Raw genomic sequence first — 21,744 nt, forward strand, 5'->3', positions numbered from 1 at the left:
CTCACAGGCGTCTGGGGGCGGAGCCTGGGCGGAAGCGGAAGCGAGTGTAGAAAGGGCCGGTGCTCCGGCGTTCGCATGCGCCGTGTGTAGTGTTTTCTTCCGCCCGGCCTGGTGTGGCGGTGTGTTGTTGCACGTGGGATGGCGTGCTCCTTGTTCTTCGCCGAAGCTGCCCTAACTGGCGGTTGTGGCGGACGATAGAGGAGGATGTGGGGCGCGGCGATGGGGCTGCCTCCGCGGCTGGCACTGTCAGTGCTGGCTGGTCCCGGTCGCTCTTGCATTCTGGGGTCTGGAGCTGCGACGCGGATGGACTGGCAAGCGAGGAACCGTCGTGACTTCTCTGACTTCTACATGCAGCCGTTATTTGATCCTGATTTAGAGGAGTCGCCCTTTTATGCATCCAAGGGTCGAGCCGAGCCTACGCGTCACGTAGCAAGTAAGAAATTGGCCAGGAACCTGGCACGAAACCTGCTGGGGTTCCAAAAACCATCCCGTCAACTTATACTAGAGTGCAACCCAGGTGAGATGAGCAGAGGTTTGCTCTTAACCTTTCCACCCCTAATTTTGTTATGTTCATTTATTGTGTTTTAGTTCAGAAAACCTAGGGAGAGTCACTTCTCTACTTTCACCATTGTAGGTCTCAATGATTGAAATGAAGCTGTCGGGCTAGACGCCCAAAGCCTTTGTCCTCTGAGCGTTCTCATTGGCCCTCAGTTGTACTTTTTCTTTTTTAAGCACCACTTCTTACAGAAAGTCGGTTCCATTTAGACTAGACAGTAGTTTTTATGACGAAACATTCAGATAGTCCATGAGTCAGAAGTAGGCTGCAATCTCATATACTGGTTTTTCTTCAAAGGAATAGTGGGATTTTTGAGGAGTGTTAAGTTTAGCTGTCACTGACATCCTACAATGCTCTGCTGCTTACCTGTTGGGATGTTGTGCCTAATCATCTTTTTACATGTGTAAAAAGAATCATATCTGGGAGTGTTGTGAGATTTAAAACTTGTGTAAAACCCTGCTTTGAAAGAGACTGTGGCCAGGCGTAGTGACACAAACCCTTGATCCCTGCAGAGGCAAGCTGATTACTGAGTTCAAGTCCAGCCTGATCGACATAGCTAGTTCCAGGACAGTCAGGGCTACATAAAGAGAGACCCTATCTCAAAAAACAAAACTAAACAAAATAACAACAGAAAAAAAACCAAGGAAAAATATTAAGATGGGCTTGATGGTGCACACCTTTAATCCCAGCACTAGGTTGACAGTGCCAGGCCCATCTCTGTGAGTTTGAGGCCAGCCTGGTCTACATAGTGAGAGACACTATGTATGTTGTTTATTTTGCAAATAAAACTTTTCTGTTAATATTCCAGGTCCTGGAGTCCTGACTGAGGCATTACTTAGAGCTGGTGCCAGAGTGGTTGCCTTTGAAAGTGAAAAGTCTTTTATTCCACATTTAAAGGTATATTTTCTAAATGTAGTTCCTAAAGTAATTTGTTGTTCCCTCCACTAACTTTGAGTGGGTTAAAGAAGTGAAATTAAGCATAGTTTCTTCTTACGGACTTTTAGGGACCATGTCTGGTATCTCCAAAGACTAGGACCCATTGTGTCTTCAGCGCTTGTTGAGTAACTAAGAGCTTTGGTGTTCTAGGATCTGTTTTCTAGTTCCTGTTGGGGCCCAGAAAATGATACCTCACAGTTTGACACATTGACATGCTGAGTATTTTGAAATAAAAGACAGTTGGAAGCCTGCAGGCGTAGCCTCAGAAAGAAGGTATCTCTACCTCCCTATTTCTTTACTTCTTTCTTTCCCCTTCAAATTGAGTCGTAAAGACCAGAACTCCTATTCCCAAAGGAGGTCCTAGAAACTAGGACCCCCTTCCGGCCAAGCAAACCATAGCCTGTGATTATTGTTAGCTGTCCGTGTGAGAGCTGCCTGTAAAGATAGTCTCTGACCTGCCTTGTTTGATAGATCACCTGTCTATGCCAGTTTCCTGACAGCAAGGAGAATGGATGACTTGACTATGAAGTGCTATGTGACAAAAAAAAAAAAAAAAAAAAAATTATGGAAATAGCTACGACAGCCAAAGATAGAATGTTTTTAAAAAATGAACTTTTGAGTAATAAGTTGTTTTTGGCCTTTGGTGCGGTTATGCTCAGTGGTAGAACAATTAATTTGGCCTCACACACACAGTCTATGATACAAACCCCAGTGGTGAAAGCAAGCCTGGCAGGTAAAGAAAGTGCCATATGCTTTTAATCCCACAAGTCTGCGCAGTGGCAGAGCCACTAGATTTCAAGGCTAACCTAGCCTACATTGGGAATTTCAGACCAGACAGGGCTACTTAGATTTTTTTTTTTAAAGCTATGATAGCCCAGGTTGGCCTCAGCTTCACAGACCTCCTCTTCCTTCTGCCTCCCAAGTGCAAGTACCTGTTATGTGGGGGCAGAGGCAGAAGAATCACCCAAAGAGGTCAGTCTCATCTACATAGTGAGTTCCAGCCCAGCCAACGCTACCTAGGGAAGCCCAGTTTTAACATTCATTTCCCACACCCTCCAAAGGAGACAGTTTTATAAACAGCTAATGCAATTAACAAAAAGAAAGGAAAAATTGTTGTGATTTTTTTTATTTCAGTGGTTTTTTTTTTTTTTTTTTTTTTTTTTTTTTTTTGAAACAAGGTTTCTCTGTGTGTTCTGATTGTCCTGGAACTCCCTGTGTAGACCAGGCTCACCTCACCCACCTGCCTCTATCTTTTGAGTCTGGGCTACCATGCCTGGCTTGGTTTTGTTTTTTAATGTACTTGTGGTTGAATCCAGGGCCTGTGCGTGCTATGTAAGTACTGTGCTTCTAATCTCCTCAGGTCCTGGGGAAGGTTACTTTTGTTTCAAAGCTGTTGCCCTTTGGTCATTTTTTCCTGCAGCAGTTGATTTTTAGGTCCTCTGTTAAATTCACGGTACATTAAGAATATTTGTACCCTCACATAGGATCGTTGGATTTCTTATTTGAGGTGCCTTGTGTGTATTTGGTGTAGGTTCTGTCACTGAGCTTTATACATCCCAGCCCTTGGGATTTAAGACCAGATCTTACTATATTATATAGTCTGGTCTTAAACTTACTGTGTAACCCAGGCCCTCCTAGAGTTCGTAATTCTCCTGTCTCAGTTTCCTGAGTGATGAGATTGCAGATATGCCCCATTGTGCTCAGCTATTTTTTAAATTTTTTTTTAAAATTTTTTGGGGGATAGAGCTTTGACTTGTAGCATGGTGTACATGATAGAACTTCTAATGTCTCCTCCTCGTCTCTTCAGTCCTTAAGGAAGTATATGGAAGGAGAGCTGCAAGTGGTTCACTGTGACTTCTTTAAGATGGATCCTAGACATCAGGAAATAATAAGACCGGAATACAGCTCACAGGCCATTTTTCAGAATTTGGGAATAAAAGCGGTTCCTTGGTCAGGAGGTAATTTTTGTCATTCACTAAAGCTAATTCTTTATAAACAGCCATTTCTTTACCAGTATGGCTCATTTGTTTACTGTATGTACATGCAATATATAGAGAGATTTAGATTGTTCAGTTAATAAGCAAATGGTCTTACACTAAGCGTGCCATTCTTTTTTTCTGCTTGTGAATAACCATTTTATTTCTGTACAGGATAAGTTATGTACTAAGAGGGAGGCTTGGTAATTGAGTTCTATTTGTATATAGTCATTGCTCATGAGACTGTATTACATAATAATTTTCTTGTAAATATATATTTAAATAAGTGTTGTTCATATAGATTCCCTTTCATATCACCTTGTCTTAGGGTTTATATTGCTGTGAAGAGACACCGTGACAACCGTGGAACGCTTATAAAGGAAAACATTTATTGAGGTGGCAGCTTACAGTTTCAGAGATTTAGTCCATTATCATCATGATGGGGACATGGTGGCTGGGAGTTATGGCATTGTGCAGGCAGACATGCTGCTGGAAAATTCTACATGTAGATCCAAAGGCAGCAGGAAGTGAACTGTCTCCTGGGTTTGGCTTAAGCATATATGAGACGTCAAAGCCCGCCTCTGCACTGACCACATCTACTCCAGAAAGGCCATACTTCCTAATAGTGCTATTCCCAAACCACCACATACCTTTTTATTTAAAATTCTTTTAAAGATTTATTTATTTTGTGTGTATACATGTTCTGCCTGTATGTTTGTCTATACGCCATATTCATGTAGTGCCCATGGAAGCCAGAAAAGGGCTTGATTTCCCGGAACTGGAATTTTAGATAGTTATAAACAGTTGTCAGCCACCATGTGGGTGCAAGGAATTGATTAATGTCCTACAAGAGCAGCTTGTCTTCTTGAACCTCTGAGCCATCTCTGCAGCCCCTCCATATCCTCTTTCACCTGTTATGCTACTGTACTTCATTCTCTTGCAGCTTTGCTTCTATTTTCAGATCATAGTATGTATACATGATTTTATGTTCCTATGTAAAATCTAATAACTACATATGAGGAAAACAAGATATTTGTCTTCTAGGACTGGCTTAATTTGCTTAATATGATAATCTCCAGTTTCTTCATTTCCTTGCAAATGACATAACTTTGCTTTTTGTATGTTGTTTTTGTTTTATTTTTTGTTTTTTGAGACAGATTTTCTCTATGTAACAGTCCTAGCTGCCCTGGAACTAGCTCTTGTAGACCAGGCTAGCCTCAAACTCACAGAGATCAGCCTGCCTCTTCCTCCTGAGTGCTGGGATTAAAGGCGTGCGCCACTATTACCCAGCTCATAACTTTTGTTTTTATATCTGAAAAAAATGGCCTTGTGTATTGTAGTTAGTTTGAATGCATTCATAATAAATTATGATGCCTTCTTGATGGATTGTTCCATTAATCAGTACAAAGTGACCTTTAATCTCTTCCAACTTGTTTGTGTTTGAAGTCTGTTCTGTCTGTCCGGACGGAAGCATTTGCTTGGAGCACCTTCTCCATTCTTTCACCCTAGGTTTGCATCTGTCTGTCTTTGATCTGAGGTCTGGTTCTTAGCAGCAACAAATAATGAGATCCTGTTTTTGTTGTTGCTTTTTGGTTTCTTGGGGTGTGAAGAGTGGTGTTTTGGTTTGTTTGTTTGTTTGCTTGCTTGTTTAGAAAGGGTCTCACTATGTAGCCTTGACTGGTCTGAACTAAGCCTCAAACTCATAAAGATCCATTTGCCTGTGTCTTGATGCTGGGATTAAAAGTATGCCCACCACACCTGACTTAGGTCCTGTTTTTAAATGCAGTTGACTGATCTATATCTTTTGATTGGGGAATTTAGGCTACTAACACTTAGTTTTATTATTGAAAAGTATGTATCCCTGCTATTTTATTGATCTTGTGGTGTTTTCTTTCTCTCCTTTGCTTAACTGCTGTTTCTAGTGTAATTATTCTTCCCTTTAGCCTCCTGGATGTTTTATCTTTCTCTTCAGTCTGAAATTCCTTCAAGCATCTTCTGTAGGAGTGGCTGGCTTAGTGGCTATGATTCCTTTAGTCTGCTCTTATGTAATGCTTTTCTTTCTCTTTTGGTTGTGATAAAGCTTTGTTGGGTGCAATATTCTGGGTTCACAGTTGTCATCTTTTGGAGACTGAAATGTCACCCCAAGCCCTCCTGTCGTAGTTTCTGTTGAGACATCTGCTGTTTCTCTGCTGGCTTCATTTACGTGCAGCCTGCCATTTCTCTCTTGCAGCTTTCAAAAGCTTTCTTTGTTCTCTATATTGAGTGGATTTTTTGTTTGTTTGGTTTGGTTTTGGTTTCTTGAGACAGAGATTCTCTGTGTAGTCCTGGCTGTCCTAGAACTCACTCACTATGTAGTTCAGGCTGTCCTAGAACTCAGAGATCATCCTGCCTTTGCTTCCCAGATTAAAAGCATGTACAACCACCCAGCTGAGCATTTTGACTGTTGTGAAATGGGAAAGTTCTTCTCTGGTCTTGTCTGTTTGGTGCTCTAAATGCATTATTAATTGAGTGGGTATGTTTTTCCCTAGATTCTGCTATGATTTTAATTAAAATATTTTCTATGCCTTCAGCATGAATCATTCTTTTATGCACATGATTTGTAGATTTGTTTTTTTATAGTTTCTGCAGATATCACATGTTCTGTTGATACCTTCCAATTAATTTATTTGTATCATTTTTCTGAATATTTCAATTTCTCTACTTTGTCTTGAGCCCAGATAGTGCATCTTCACTTCGGTCTTCTACCCGTCAGGCTTTCCGTGGAGATTTTTGTTTGACTTACTGAGTTTAATATTTCAAGTATTTTTTTTAAGTATTTCTATCTACTTACTGAATTTCAATTTATATTCTTACTTAACCATATTTCATTAAGTCGTTGTGTTCTCTTGGAATTTGTCCAGGAATTTATTGGTATCCTCTTTTGATTTCTTTGGCTATACTTGCAATCCCTAGTGTATCCCTAAAAGTAGAACAGTGTCTGCAGAAATAATCACTATCAAAGGGTAGGCCCACTGTGAATGTATAGGAGTCAAATACACAATTCCTTTTAAGTGCCAGTCATTTTAGTAAGTACAGGAACACTTATGCTGTCTGTATTAAGATATTAATCACAGTGAGTATGCATGAAAAGGAAAAGGTAAAGATTGATGATTAGTATTGAGTGGTTGAGAAAAGAAGAGGGGGAAATAAAAGGGTAAAAACAGGAACTGCAGGATTTCTGTGAAGCAATTTTAGCTAAGGTTAGACTAAGTAGAGGTAAAGAAATCCAGTGGTGGAGAGTGGCTGGAGAGATGGGTGGTTAACAGCACTTGCTGCTCCTCGTGAGTCCTAGAGTTCGGTTCCTAGCATTCATGTGGGCAGCTCACAGCTGTGTGTACTAACTCTAGGAGAATCCTTGCGCACCTGCAACCAACATGTGTGCCTGTGTGCAGAAACACACATCTGAGCATAACTTTGAAATAATGAAAATAAATATTAAAAATAGACAAATTATCAAACAACCTAAAAGATGAAATGAGTCCCAGCTGTTCGGAGGCTGAGACACAGGAACCCTACAAGCTAGTTTATATCCTGTGTGCTTTGGAGAAACCTGTGGAAATAAAGAAGAGTGGAGAGCAGGGTGGAAGGACAAAATTAGCCTGCTAAATCATGGTTGAGTATTAAACAGATGAGCGTGAAGGGGAAAGAGCTGGATGGGGATAGAGAAACTGCCCGCAGTCTCTCCTGATTGCTGCCTTGCACCTGGATGCCTGTTGCTGTCCAGGGTATCCTTCCATATCAGGTCACCGATGCTCATTCCGTTGGGCATCCTTCACAGGTCTGCTCATACATAACGTCACACCTAAGGTAGGCCTTCAGGAGTCCAGCTCCTGGGCTGCACTTCCAGGTGTCTAGGGTGTGCCGCCTGACATAAGCATCTGTGTTCTCATAAAGACTCTCAACCAGGGATCCATCTCACTGAATACTGCATGGTTCTAATTCAGAGTTTTTCCCCCACTCTAGTTCCATGACTCTTTCTGGGGGAAAATTGGGGCAAATGAGGGACAGAACTGAGCTGCTAGCTCAGCAGGAGGGTTTTGTTTTTTTTTTTTTGTTTATTTAATGTGTTTGTATGTAAGTATGTGCATGCACATATGGGTGCCCTCAAAAGCCAGAAAAAGGCATCATCAGATCTACGGGAGCTGGAATTATAGATCACCGTGAACCACCTAGGGTGGGTGTTGGAAATCAACTTTAAGTCCTCTAGAAAAGAACCAAGTGCTCTTAACTGCTGAGCCATCTCTCCAGCTCCTAGAATCTTTAAAGTGGTGGGTTTTGGCTACTCCCATGAGTGCCAAGAGGAAAGAGTATCCTTTTCTAGTATCTCCTCCTCCTGTCATTGCCATAGGCAGCTGTCTTAGTTAGGGTTTTTATTGTTGTGCTGAAACCCTATGACCAAAGCAACTTGGGGAGGAAAGGGTTTGTTTTGCCTACATTTACACTTCACTGTTCTTTGTGGAAGGAAATTAGGACAGGAGCCTAGGGGAGCCGGTGCAGAGGCCATGGAAGGGTGTTGCTTACTGGCCTGCTCCTCATGACTTGTTCAGCCTGCTTTTTTATAGAGGACCATGACCCCAGGAACAACACCACCCACAATGACTGAGCCCTCCCCATCAATCACTGTTTTAAAAAATGCTCTATTTGTTTGCCTACAGCTTGGTCTTATGGAGGCGTTTTCTCAGTTGAGACTCCCTCCTCTCTGATGACTCCAGCTTATGTCAGGTTGACTTAAACTAGCCAATACAGCAACTTTTGTGTTCTTTATTTTTTTTCCTCTTTATGTGTGTGTACATATTCATCTATGTTCACTGTACATGTGTATGCATGTGGAAGCCAGAGTTTGATGTTGAGTGTCCTCCTCCATCGCCCCATGTCTGTCTCTGTACCTGGAACCTGTTTAGGTAGACTGGACAGCAAACCCTGGGGATCTAGAATTAGGCTCTCACACCTGCACAGTAAACCCTTCTCTGAGCCCTCTCCCTAGCTCCATACAATTTCTCATTTTACTTCATTTCTAAACTAGACATCGGGGGAGGGGGTGGAGTTCCCACCTCTTCTTATAGTGTCACCCAGCTGTGGTGTTATTTCCCTGGTGATTCTAGTGCATCATACCTACATGGCATCTACCAACTTGGATCCTTAATTGAAATAAAGTTACCATTGTTAACTTGCTTTGTATCAGTAAAATGTGACCATAGGAAAAAGATTTAAGAAACTTATGCACACCTGTGCTTGTATCCCTAACAGGTGTTCCTATAAAAATATTTGGAATCATGCCTAATAAATACGAAAGACGAATACTTTGGAAAACTCTGTTCGATCTGTATTCCTGTGACTCTATATTCAGATATGGACGAGTAGAGCTGAATCTGTTTGTTACGGAAAAGGAATTCCAGGTGGGTTACAGGTGGCATGTGTGGCTGTGAGAGCGTGCTGTAGAGCATGCTGTAGAGAGTGCTGTTGTCTTCTAAGGAACTTCAGCTGAATGTTTAATTTGGGGTCCCTGACATTTGAGAGTTTTAATTATTTTACAATGTACAGTTAGTTCAGTGGCATTAAATATACTTATATTACACATTCAGTTCTTGCTGTCTGGCTCTAAATTTTTTGATTTATGTATATGAGTGTTCTGTCTTTCTAGACATCAGATCCCATTACAGATGGTTCTTAGCCACCATGTGGTTGCTGGGCTTTGAACTCAGGACCTCTGGAAGAGCAACGCATGCTCTTAACCACTGAGCCATCTCTCCAGCCCATTCAAAAAATTTTAGATTTTTCCACTGAACACTTAGCTCCCCATGCTTCCATTTCCTTAGGCTCTAGTAACCGTTGTCCTGGCACTGTCTGGCTTGGTTTGAGTCAGCCTATATTTGTCCTTTTGTGGCTGCTTTATCTCACTTAACATATCTTCAAGTTCATATGTGTAATAGTGTTGAAATTTCATTTTTTTCTTTTTTAGCTGAATATTATTCAGCTATATGAACTCAGTAACTTGTATCTATTCATTCATAAAAGAACACTTAGCTGCTTCCACCTCTCAAATATTATGATTAAAGCTTCCACAGAAGCCGGGCAGTAGTGGTGTACACCTTTAAATCCAGCACTCAGGAGGAAGAGGCAGGTGGATCTCTGTGACTTCGAGGCCAGCCTGGTCTACAAAGTGAGTTCCAGAACAGCCAGGGCTGTTACACAGAGAAACCCTGTCTCTGACGGGGGAAAAAAAACTGCCACATACACAAGTCCTTGCTTTCAGGTTGTGACAGGGTGGTGTGCAGGTGGATATAAACTTTTTTCTTTCTTTACTCTATTTTATTAATTCATTGATCTACTTATTTGAGAAGGGTCCCTCACTAGGACTATTTTCCGTTTGTCTAGACTAGTCGGCCAGTAAGCCCTGGGATCCTCCTGTCTCCAGCTCTTGATAAGATACAGGCGTGAACCTGCTGCTGCGCCTGGCTTTTCTGTGGGTGCTGAGGGTCGTCCTCAGCTTCTCATGCTTTTGTGGCATGCACTGGACCACCCGAGCTGTCTCCCCAGCTCTTGCTTTCAGTGGTTTATTTCATATATGTAGAACTAGGATTGCTAGATCATGTGGTAATTCTACATTTAATTTTTTAAGGAAGTGCCATGCTGCCTTCTTTGTAGATACATTTTACTTTTCCAACAGTAGTATACAAGTATTCAGAATTTTTCCATTATCATACTTGTGTTTGATTTTTATTTAATTTTGTGAGGTTCTTTTTGTTTGTTTAGATTTGTATTTTGTTTTTTTTACTAATCATTGCATATCTTCCCAGAAGCAGAGTCTGTGACATCTTTTGTCCTCTTCGGTTTTTCATCACCTTGACTGACGTTATCTTTGATAGGAGGGTACATCAACACTTCTTCCCAATGAAAACAGCAGAGGAAGTTGATTTTATAGACAGTGGAGAACTGGAGAAAGCTAAACCAAAACACGATAATCATTTCACAGTTAAATTCATTCCTAAAGCATAAACAGATGCAGAACAATCGAAAGATAGCAAATTGGTTACCACCATGTTCTTTCAGATGACCTTTATAATGATTAATACGGAAGGATGGTCATTATGTTGGCAAGTTGTCCCTGGCTTGTTTGGGAACTTTGGCTGCTCCTGATTTCCAGGAAAAGCAAATAAACAGCATGGGTTCACCTTGGTGGCATGGAGCTCAAGTCTGTGTGGCTCCCGTTTAACTTTTAGTCGGCTCTTCGGGAGTCTAGTGCACAGACAGCAGCCTCTCTGCCTTTTCCTTTTTAGTGAGGAGGTGTCCTGCAGTCGTGAGCAGTGCTGTTAGGATCTGCTAGGTTCACAGTGCTTCCTGTGCATGAGCTTTGCTCCAATATAATTGACAGTGCCCATTTGTCCATAATGGATCCCTAGGTATGAATGCGGTGTAAGAAATGAGGGACTGTGTCCTCACCTAGATAGTATATATTTGCTAACCATGTAGAATGAGAGTAGACAATCCTGACCCTTCATACATATGTACGTGCATACATGCATACATAATACATACATTCATATACGGTATATAAACAAAAAATGAGAGCAAGGTATGTAAGAATGCTCTTCAGGTTGTAAGTTGGCCACAGTGTGTGTGGTCCAACTATTTGGGAGGCACTTGGTGGTAGGGGAGGAAGGCTCAGGATCAAGGTCATCCTCTAATACATTGTTGCAGACCAGCCTGAGCTACATGAGACCCAAAATTTTGTCTTGCTTTCAGCTTCTTTAACATGGACTTTTCTGTGGGATCCTTTCTCAGTGATACCTTCCATTAATAATAAGAATAATACCACTGATGGTATTATCCTTAATGTCCAGCAAGAGTCAGCTTTGCTGGGATGGTGGTGGCATACCCCATAAATCCCAGCACTCAGGAGACAGAGGTCAGCCTGGTCTACAGAGTGAGTTCCAGGACAGCCAGGGTCACACAGAGAAACCCCATCTCAAAAATAAGATTAATAATTATATTTTATTAAAAAGTCATTGTGTGTGTGTGTGTGTGTGTGTGTGTGTGTGTGTGTGTGTGTGTGTATGTACGTACATCGTTGTTAGCCACGTGGGAGTCAGGAAAAAACTTGGAAGTGTCATTTCCTCCTTCCACCTTGTCAGTCCCAGGGATTGAACTCAGGTCCTCAGGCCTTTGGGCTTGGTGACCAGCACCTTTACCCAGTAAGCTATCTTACCATCCCCAGCCATAACAATTCTTGATGCACGTAATTCTAACATACCTATCTTTCTCTGTAGTACATGCTATTATGTTGTGTTGTTGTTAGATTCATAGTGTAGGAACTGTGTCGGTGGGTAAATAATGAGTTTCTCCTACTTGTGTTTGTAGTTTTTGAAACAGTCTTGCTCTGTAATATGGACTGGATATTGAACTCACTCTGTAGCCCAGGCCAGCCCTGAACTCAAAGGAACCCTGCCTTAGTTTCGCTAGTGCTGCTGTTGCAAGTGTTTGCTACCGTGTCTGGTCATTATACATTTTTTTTTCCTTTTTTTTTTTTTTTTTTTTTGGTTTTTTCGAGACAGGAGCCTGTCCTGGAACTAGCTCTTGTAGACCAGGCTGGCTTCGAACTCACAAAGATCCACCTGCCCCTGCCTCCCGAGTGCTGGGATTAAAGGCGTGCGCCACCACCGCCCGGCTTCATTATACATTTTTTAATTTCGCTTTTGTTAAATGAGATTTCCCCCTGAAAGTCACATTATTAAAAGCAATTTCATATGTAGTAATTATTTTGAGATTTTATTTTTATTTCATGTGTATAATTGTTGCAGGAATGAATGTCTGTGTACCATATGCATGTATTGCTTGAGGGGTCAGATGAGGGTTTGGAATTACAGACAGTTGTAACATGTCATGTGGGTGCTGAGAATTGAACCTGAGTCCACTGGAAGAGCATCAAGTGCTCTTAACTGCTAAGCCATCTTTTTGGCCTGTGGTTTTGTTTTGTTTACATTTTTATTTAGATGCATGTATTTATGCCGTGTGTGTGTGTGTGTGTGTGTGTGTGTGTGTACTTGGCAGAGGCTAGAAGGTGTTGGAGCTAGAGTTACAGGCTCAACAATTTTTGATGCACAATTTAATAGCTCGCAGTTTCAGTTCTGAGTGGTATTTTGTCTATGTCAGGAATCAAATTCCAGTCCTCAGGAAAAACAGCAAGTGCTCTTAACCAGCCCAGCCCCTATACAGTCAATTTTGTATGTTGATACCATATGTTTTCAAAAGGGAAAACTCTGATTGGAAATCCTTAAGGTTAATGTTTTGTGCTTAGTTCTCATCTGTTTGGTTTGTTAAGATAGGGACTCTGTATGTAGTCCTGTCTGTCCTGAAACTCACAGAGATCCTCCTGCCTCTGTCTCATGAGAACTAAGTTTAAAGGTGTGTGCAACCACACCTGAACAATTCTCATTTTTTAATTTAAATTTCTAGATGCTATTAAGATGTTAAAGTTAAGATCTGACATTTGATATTGATTATGGGTCTATGTAACATAATTTTGTCTTTTTTTTTCTTCACTAGAGACTGATAGCAACTCCTAGAAGGCCAGATTTATACCAGGTATTGAGTGTGCTTTGGCAAGTGGCTTGTAAAATTAAGTTTATTCACATGGTAAGTAAAGTCTCCGATGCTGGGACAACTTTATAACTCAGAGGCTAATTATTAAAAGACTTAATTTTAGTATTTTCCAAACATATTTAGTTTAGTTTTATTTTGAGATAAAACAAAACTAAATCTACCTGGTGTGAGTTCACAGAGATCCTCCTGCCTCAGCATCCTGAGTTCTGAGATTAAAATCATACACTATCACCAGTTATTGAAAAGAAAGTAATGTTGATACTTCTTTAGCACCTTTTTTCTCTAATCATAAAAGTAATACAACAATAAGGTGGTGGCGGCGCAGGCCTTTAATCCCAGCACTCGGGAGGCAAGGGCAGGTGGATCTCTGTGAGTTCGCGGCCAGCCTGGTCTACAGAATGAGTTCCAGTACAACTAGGATGACTCATAGAAACCCTATCTCAGGGAAAAAACAAACAAACAAACAAAAAAACCAAAAAAAACAAGTAATATGACTAGCTCATGATAAAACTAGGAAACTAACTGGGTGGTGGTAATGCACACCTTTAATTTCAGCATTGGGGAGGCAGAGGTCAGCCTGATCTACAGAGCTAATCCCAGGATAGCTAAGACTACACAATGAAACCTTGCCCCAAGAAAACAAACAAACAAACACAAGAGGATGAAACTTGGTTTGAGACATGCTCTACGAAAAGGAAATTTTGTGAATCAATACTGTAGTTCTATAGGACATACAGGACATATTTTAGTCTTCTGTTTTTGTATGCTTTTCTTTCTTTTTCTTTAATATAGTGAATATTATATTGCCTTATTTTATGAGACAGGGTTTCATTATATAACCCAGGCTCACCTCAGACTTTCCATCCTTCTGTCTCAGTATCTTAAGTGCTAGGATTATAGATGTATACCACCATATGTTTTACCCAATCTCTTACCTGTTACACAAAAGATGCTGTTTGAATATTGTAGTTCAAATAGTCATTGTTAATACTTATTTAGCAATGCCAGATAGGATTTGAACTGATTTATCCTTTTATTTGTGTGGGGGTTTTGGATTTGAACATAGAGACAAGTGCTCAAATACAGAGTTACAGCCCTAGCCCCTAGATATGGTTTGGTTTTTTATTTGGTTTTGTTAACAGGGTGGGGTTGACTGGATCTCATAGCCCAAGCTACCTCTTCCTCCTAAATACGAGGATTATATTGTATACCACCACACCCAGATTTGCATTGGTTTTTTTTTCTGTTTTTTTTTTTGTTTGGGTTTCTTTTTTTTTTTTTTTTTTTTTTTGTAGTAATAACTTGAGGTGTTTGACTAAAGAGAACAGAATTGAGGAGCCTTCGCCTCATTTGACATCTGTGTAAGCTAAAGAATGTCCTGGGGTAGGAGAGATGGTTCAGTTGGTAAAGTGCTTACAGTACAAGCATGAGAACCTGAGTTCAACTCCCAGTACCCATGTAAAAAAGAGCCCAAGCCTCTAATTCAAGGGCTTGGGAAGGCAGAGACAGAATCCAAAAATCCAGGTTCAGTGAGAGACCCTTACTCAAAACTAATGTGGAGAGAACAATAGAGGAAAAGACCTGAAAACAGCCTCCAGCCTGCACACACATGCCCATGTGCACACATACCACACAGATCTACAAAAAGAAATACCTTGTCTCTTTTTCTCCCTCCAGGAACCTTGGTCGTCGTTTAGTGTATATAGTGAAAATGAGCACTTAGAGAAGACAAAGCTTATGGTAAGAACAAATGATGCCATTCCCATGTATCACATTTATTTTCTTTAGGATTGTCTTCAGAGGCTAGAGAGATGTCCACCCCACAAAAAAGGAATATCTTTCCTGTATTAACTTAAGTTTTTCAGTAATAAAGTTATGCATGCTTATGTTTGCACACACAGTAAATAAGTATATGTTTAGAAAAAGATAAGGAAAAGCCTAGTCAATAATACATTTGTATTTTGTATGTGCTAGTGGTTTTTCTTGAACATAGCAGCAACTTGGTTCATGTTGATGTTGTGTCTGGGCTCTGATTTTACTATAACTACAACTCAGTACACTGTTGGCTGAAGTTTCCTGTCTCGGAGCCACTTGGTCCCAAATATCCAGCAGCTGCTTCCAAATTATCACACAGAGACTTAATATTACTTATAAATGCTCGACCAACAGCTCAGGCTTATTATTAACTAGCTCTTACACTTTAAGTTCTATTACTTCTTTATGCTCTGTCATGTGATAGTACCTTTTCTTATAGCATGCCCATCTTTCTCTCTCAGCTTCTGGCCAGTGTCTCTCTGCCCTTCTCTTTCCCCTCATCCTTAGTTTGGTCACCCTGCCTATACTTCCTGCCTGGCTACTGGCCAATCAGCATTTTATTAAACCAATTTGAGTGACAAAACTTTACAGTGTATGAGAAGATTATTCCACAGCAATACACTTTCGCTGTCTGTTTTAGATAAAGGACTCAGTCTGAGCTTGCAGCCCAGGAGGTGATGAGTGGTTTGCTAGACACACATTGGGTTTGCCCCATGGCTGAGCATTGGAGTAGGACCCTCACATCACCTCTGGTGGCAAATGTAAGCAAGTCATATACAGAATAAAAAGCTCGTCCTTCTAGGTTACTTTCTGCTCAGAACTCTGACATGGTCTGGGTTATAAAGTGTCAGGCCTTCAGTAAGAAAACCCAGAGACACTGGGGATGTGCAAGTGGCTTGGAGGAGTAAAGGTTAGTGCTTACCCTGCAATAGTTTATGACTAACGAAGTTATTTCTTTTCTGTCTAGGAATCATTTAAATCAGTGAAAGAAAATCTGTATTTTATTCAAATGACTCCTCGTAAAAGTTTATTTACAGAAAACTTAAGTCCGTTGAATTATGATATATTTTTCCACATGGTAAAGCACTGCTTTGGGAAGCGCAGTGCCCCAATAATACAACATTTACGGTAAGTAGAAATTCAATGAAGACAAAATGTAAAAGTAGTGATTTAATGTGACTTTCTCCTGTGTTATAAGGTGGTTTTTCACATCATGATTTAGAGTAAGATGTGCCCATGTTTCATTTGCCTGTTAAAAATACTTCCTTCTAGTGGCTGGAGACATGGCTCAATGGTTAAGAGCATTGCCTGCTTTTCCAAAGGTCCTGAGTTCAATTCCCGGCAACCACATGGTGGCTCACAACCATCTGTAAATGAGGTCTGCTGCCCTCTGCTGGCCTGCAGACATACACACAGACAGAATATTGTATGCATAATACATAAATATTAAAAAAAATAAAAATAAAAATACTTCCTTCTAGACTGGAGAAATGATTGAGAAGCAGTTCACAAATGACTGTAATTCCAGTTCCAGGGGCTACAACACCCCCTGCTTTGCCTCTGTGGGTGCTACACACACAACATGCACACACCTACCCACAAGATAAGATTTAAAAAGCAGTAAGTAAAGGTACCTTTTTCCCTGTTGTACATTTTGTTTTCTACACCTCCCTCTGACCACTTGTTTTCATCTTTAAGCAGTGAAACCTAGGATGCTCGAAAGCTCTTTTATCTTTATGCTGTAGCTGGGATTCTTTTTTCTGTCCCATCTGGCCACACTGCTCTGGTTTCTCTCTGCTTGCCAGTCCTCACAGCCACTTGTGAAATAATCATTTGGAGGCTTAATATCAATTATAATTGTTTGGCAGATGACTCAGACTTCTTACTGACTAGTTCTATATATAATTAGCCCATTTCTAGTCATCTGCATATTGCCACATGCCCCATAGTTTACCAGTCATGGTCTGGCGTCTTCTTCCTCTGGTGCCTGCTGGCATCTCCCCGACTCTGCTTTCTTTAACCCTGTCTCTCTGCTTAGACTTTCCACCTAGCTATGTTCCGCCCTGCCATAGGCCAAAGCAGCTTCTTTATTAACCAGTGGTAATAAAACATATTTACAGCATACAGAGAGGTATCCCCACATCATTATTCAGTGTATGTTTATTTTGTTTTTATGTCTGTGCACACCTGTGCTGTTCCTCTGTCTTTTGGAGATGAGAACAGCACTTGCATCCCTGGAGCTGGAGTCACAGAGCTGCCTTACATAGGTGCTGAGAACTGAGCTCAGGTCCCAAGAAGAGCATCACACACTCTTAACCACAGAGCCATCTCTCCAGTGAGTGCGATGTGTTATCTTTTCACCTTGTAACTAGCAGTCCCTAAAGTGTTGTCAGAAGATGGAAAAAGTGTTAAAATAGTTATTTTAATTAATAGTCATTTACCATATAGCCTTAATGACACTGTTAACTAGAAATATTTATTTTTAGTTAATTTATTTGTTTAGTTATTTAGAGATTCAGTTTTATATAACCCAGGCTAGCCTAACTTTCTATACAGTCAGAGATGACTGAACTTCTGACCCTCCAGCCTTTACTTCCCAATCACTGGGATTATAGGTATATAGATGTATACCACCACACTATTTACACATAAACAGTAAGCCCGTAATCTCAACTCACAGGACCTTGGGGCAGGAGAATCAGTCACATGAGTTCAAGGCCTGTGTTGTAAGTTCCAGATCAGACTGAGATATAGAGTGAAACCATCTTTAAAAAGCCTCACACATAGGGTGTTGCACACCTTTAATCCCAGGATTTGGGAGGCAGAGGCAGGTGGATCTATGTGAACTTGAGGCTAGTCTGATCTACACAGTGAGTTTCCATGCCAGCCAGGGCTATGTGGTGAGATCCTATCAAAAAAATAAAAAAATAATATGTAAACTAAAATTTTTGTGAGGTTTGATTATACTACATTAAACTTAAATTGGTGGTTAGCTCTGAAATTTTAGGAACAACTATCCAGTCTCCTGAGTGCAAAGATTGTAGGCTTAACATTTTATATAAAATATTTCTCATCCAAGCCAAGTATGGTAGTACATACCTATAATCCCAATACTTGGGAGGTTTCTGTCCCGCCCAGATCCCCTAGTTGTTAAGTCCCAAAGAAACACACAAAGGTCTACATTAATTATAAACTGGTTGGCCTATTAGCTCAGGCTTCTTATTAACTCTTATAATGTACATTAGCCCGTAATTCTTGTCTGTGTCAACCATCTGGCTTGGTACCTTTATCAGTGGAGCATTCTCATTTTGCTTCCTATGCATCTGGATGACGGCTGCAGGCTGAGCTTTCCTCTTCCCAGAATTCTCCTGTTTTCGCTGCCCTGCCTATATTTCCTGCCTGGCTACTGGACAATCAGCATTTTATTAAAATACAAGTGACAAACCTTTATAAAGTACAAGAAATTTTTCTATAGCACTCCCCCCCTTTTTTTTCCAAAACAATTCTGAATCTAATCTCCCATGTTTAGCTTTCTTCCTGACCATTATCCATAACAACTTGCAACCAACACTTAAACAAAGAAAAATATCCATAGTCCATTTTTTGGAATATGGTTTTTTAGGCTACTTTCTGCTTATTGGGGGTGCTGATAATCTTATGGGGACCTAAGGAAAATTTGCAATTATGATCAAGTCTGACTGGAGTATCCTGTGAGGCTTGATCATCTCAGCAGTCTTGAATCTGTTCTGGATGTAGAACTCAGGCATCTGGACCATCCACTCCTATTGGAGAATTCTCAGGGGGTCTTCCTTGATCAAACCTGATTTTTCTTAGCCAAGAATGAATCCACAGCCTCTCATTTCCTGTGGAAACAACCTCTTCTCCAAAGTAACATATCTTTGACTTAAAGTTTGAAGTCAAAGCATTTCCAAAATATATATGTTGTATTAATCCAACAGCATTTGTAATCAAATGTCTTTTAGCAGCTGTTGTTCCTTCCTCAGCCATCAAACCATTCAAAGACAACACAATTAACATACAGTATCCAGACTCTCTGTGTAGTTTCCATCTTTATGTGGCTTATTTTAAACTTTTTTTTTTTCCAGAATAGGTTTCGCTGTGTATCTTTGGCTATCCTGGCACTCACTCTGTAGACCAGGTTGTCCTTTAGAGATCCACCTCCTCTGCCTCTTAACTGTTGGGATTAAAGGTGTGTGCTAGCACACCCATCTACTCTCTATTTTAAGGACTTTATCCTTTTTTCTTTTATCTTCTAAGCCTACATATATTTCTAAACACACTGTAAACCATTTAGAGGTTTCTTTTGTCTGAATCTATCTTTACTGTATATCTCTCTTTTTCTGACCAAATGAGTCTCTTTTTTTTTTTTTTTTTTTTTTGCTAAGTGATAAGGCTAGGATTAAAGCTGTGGCTTTGATGGCCTTAGCTTTCTGAGAGTCTAGCCTCATGGCAGAGGTACTGGCCGGAGCAAAGTTTATTGCCATAACTCTGTGGCATTTCAAGGTCCCTTCCACCGCCAAGAAGCATGCTGTTGGTTATTCATCAACACCATTTAAGTATTTTGTAGCAGAGCTTCTTAAAAGGGCTGCAAGGTTTTTGCAGCTAAAGCTGAGCCAGAAAGCTTCTCTTAAATGAGACACACTTGCCTCTAGCAAACAACCCACCTGAGAGAATGCTACCAAGAAGCCGTGCTTAACTCTGTTCTTTTTGTGTCTAGAATTCTTTCTCAAATTCTCTCAGGTTTTAAGTGTTTAGTTGTCCACATTGGCGCCATTTATTAATAGAGGTTTCTGTCCTGCCCTGTCCCGTAGCCATTCAGTCCCAAAGGACCACACAGAGGTATACATTAATTATAAACTGGTTGACCTATTAGGAGTTCAAAGTCACCCCAGTACAGAGGATTTACATATATTATGTGTGTGTGTGTGTGTGTATTCTGAAGTATATTTAATTATATAGGTTAGTCATTTTAATTGAATTTAGGAGGCAACTCTCTTAGACTTAACTGTTATGAAAAGGGATTAATCATGTTTACTTGTTTTTTTTTTTCAGTTCACTGAGCACAGTTGATCCAATTGATGTACTGAGGCAGGTGAGACTAAGCCCTGGAGGGACAGTTCTTAAAATGTATCCTCAAGACTTCAAAAGACTGTTTGAAACTATAGAGAGTTCCGAGGACTCAGTCTTTAAATGGGTCTACGATGACAGCTTGGAGGACATTCAGATCTAGGCAAACAGTCTACAAGCCATGAGCTGGAGCTGTTTATCTATTTATTTGGAAATTATGAGACAAATGAACACTGAATTTCAAGAAGCACACCCTTTCAACAGAAGAGAAATTATCCTCATCTGGCACAAATGGGGCTGTTAATTTCTTCTAAAGCTGATACCTTTGACACACTGGAAAAGACAGTGGCTGTGGTTTTATTCAAAACTGAATAAAATATAAAGTTCTCAGTTTGATCAGATCAAAAAAAAATTTTTTTAAATTACTATCTGCAGTAGATCAGTGGTAGAACACATACCTAATGTGTCCAAGGCTCTGGTTTTGCTTCCTAGCACAGGAAATTAAAAAAAAAATCTATTTACTGAAAAGTTTATTAGGTACAGGGTATTCCAAGTTGTAATTAATTTCCTCTCTTTAAAAAGTCTTTTGGCCAAACATTTTTAAATATCGCAGTTTTCACCACTGCCAATTGCTTGCATTTTTTCCAGTTTCTGTACTGTAAAGCTTAGAAAAGGAACTGATTTGAACAGGCATGGTGGTCCTGGAACTTGGAAGGTAGCAGACCCATCAGTTCAGTGCCAGTGTTAAGTAAGGATGAATGTGAGGACACCTTGGCTAATAAGAGACCCTGTCAAACAAAACAGTATAAACTTGTTTCAGAAAGGGATGAGTTTATCTCTCTGTCTGTTGTAATGGATTATCAAGTACTATACAATGTAATTGTTTAAATTTTAGTATGTTTTAAACTTTTTTAGAAATAAAAAGGTTTTACATGATATTTATAATTTTTTGTCTCTAAATGCATAAGTGAAATATTAAATTGACTCCAAACTTATTTACCTTAGTTCTATCATATCTAGTCAGTGTGCTATCAGTGCGTAATTTGAGGAGCTACCCCTGTAGTTGCAGTGCTGGCTAAGATGGAAGGGTTCAGCAGACAAGAGTTGGAGACTAGTCTGGGGGGTGGGGTCAGGAACAGGTGGAGTGTTTATCTGATCTTTATCAATAAAAACTCAGGAGTCAGGTATCAGGGTAAGAACCTGAGTGATCAGAGAAGCAGCAGGAAACAACCCGTGACAGTACCCCTTCTACTTCCTGTGTCTGTCTGTCCTCAGTACTCCAAAACCTCTATGGTTAATTTTGGTCAGCTAGTAGCTAACCCTGCACTCTGATTCAAAGCAGACTTTATTGCCAGTCTCGGGAACATCAGAATGTGGTCACAATATTATATAACATTTCTCCCTTTTGTCTAAACAAAAAGGAAAGGTTTTAGCTTTTATGACAGAAAAACCATATACATTAAGAACAATTATCAGGTAAGAATTACATTGACACTGTCCAGTTCATTTGCACTTGGCAAATCAGAGAAAATACTCCATTATCTATCCTATATTGGTGAGTTCAATATTTGGTACCTAATTCACTTTCTATCCTAACTTGTCTTACCAACCCCAAACTATTTTTAGACCTCAAAACATTTTCTTACATAAACAATTTGAGCTTTTTTGTCTCTCAGTCTTACATACTTTACACTACTTTTGTGAGTTTTATTTCTGAATTTGGTAGCAAGGAAA

General features: G+C 40.2%; 1 protein-coding gene across 3 annotated transcripts; it reads left to right on the top strand.

The window, feature by feature from the left end:
- Positions 1-43: 43 nt before the first annotated feature.
- Positions 44-21,025, top strand: Tfb2m (transcription factor B2, mitochondrial). Of its 3 annotated transcripts, none has more exons than XM_038350044.1 (8): positions 44-517; positions 1,365-1,453; positions 3,300-3,450; positions 8,755-8,903; positions 13,051-13,140; positions 14,785-14,847; positions 15,890-16,050; positions 19,996-21,025. In XM_038350044.1, the coding sequence occupies exons 1-8, from the start codon at positions 205-207 to the stop codon at positions 20,171-20,173; spliced, it is 1,194 nt and encodes a 397-aa protein (XP_038205972.1). In that variant the 5' UTR covers positions 44-204; the 3' UTR covers positions 20,174-21,025. The 3 variants fall into 3 exon arrangements, with proteins under 3 accessions (XP_038205972.1, XP_038205973.1, XP_038205974.1); XM_038350045.1 differs by having other exon boundaries at positions 44-433; XM_038350046.1 differs by lacking the exon at positions 44-517 and adding an exon at positions 1,643-1,765.
- The last annotated feature ends 719 nt before the right edge of the window (positions 21,026-21,744 follow it).

This window comes from Arvicola amphibius, chromosome 12 (genome assembly GCF_903992535.2).
Source record: "Arvicola amphibius chromosome 12, mArvAmp1.2, whole genome shotgun sequence".
NCBI lineage: Eukaryota > Metazoa > Chordata > Mammalia > Rodentia > Cricetidae > Arvicola > Arvicola amphibius.

Excerpts from the sequence above, each read along its gene's own strand:
- Tfb2m (XM_038350044.1), top strand. The coding sequence starts at position 205 with ATGTGGGGCGCGGCGATGGGGCTGCCTCCGCGGCTGGCACTGTCAGTG. Across the intron at positions 13,141-14,784 it reads AAATTAAGTTTATTCACATG|GAACCTTGGTCGTCGTTTAG; the intron begins GTAAGTAAAGTC and ends TTCTCCCTCCAG. Across the intron at positions 16,051-19,995 it reads CCAATAATACAACATTTACG|TTCACTGAGCACAGTTGATC; the intron begins GTAAGTAGAAAT and ends TTTTTTTTTCAG.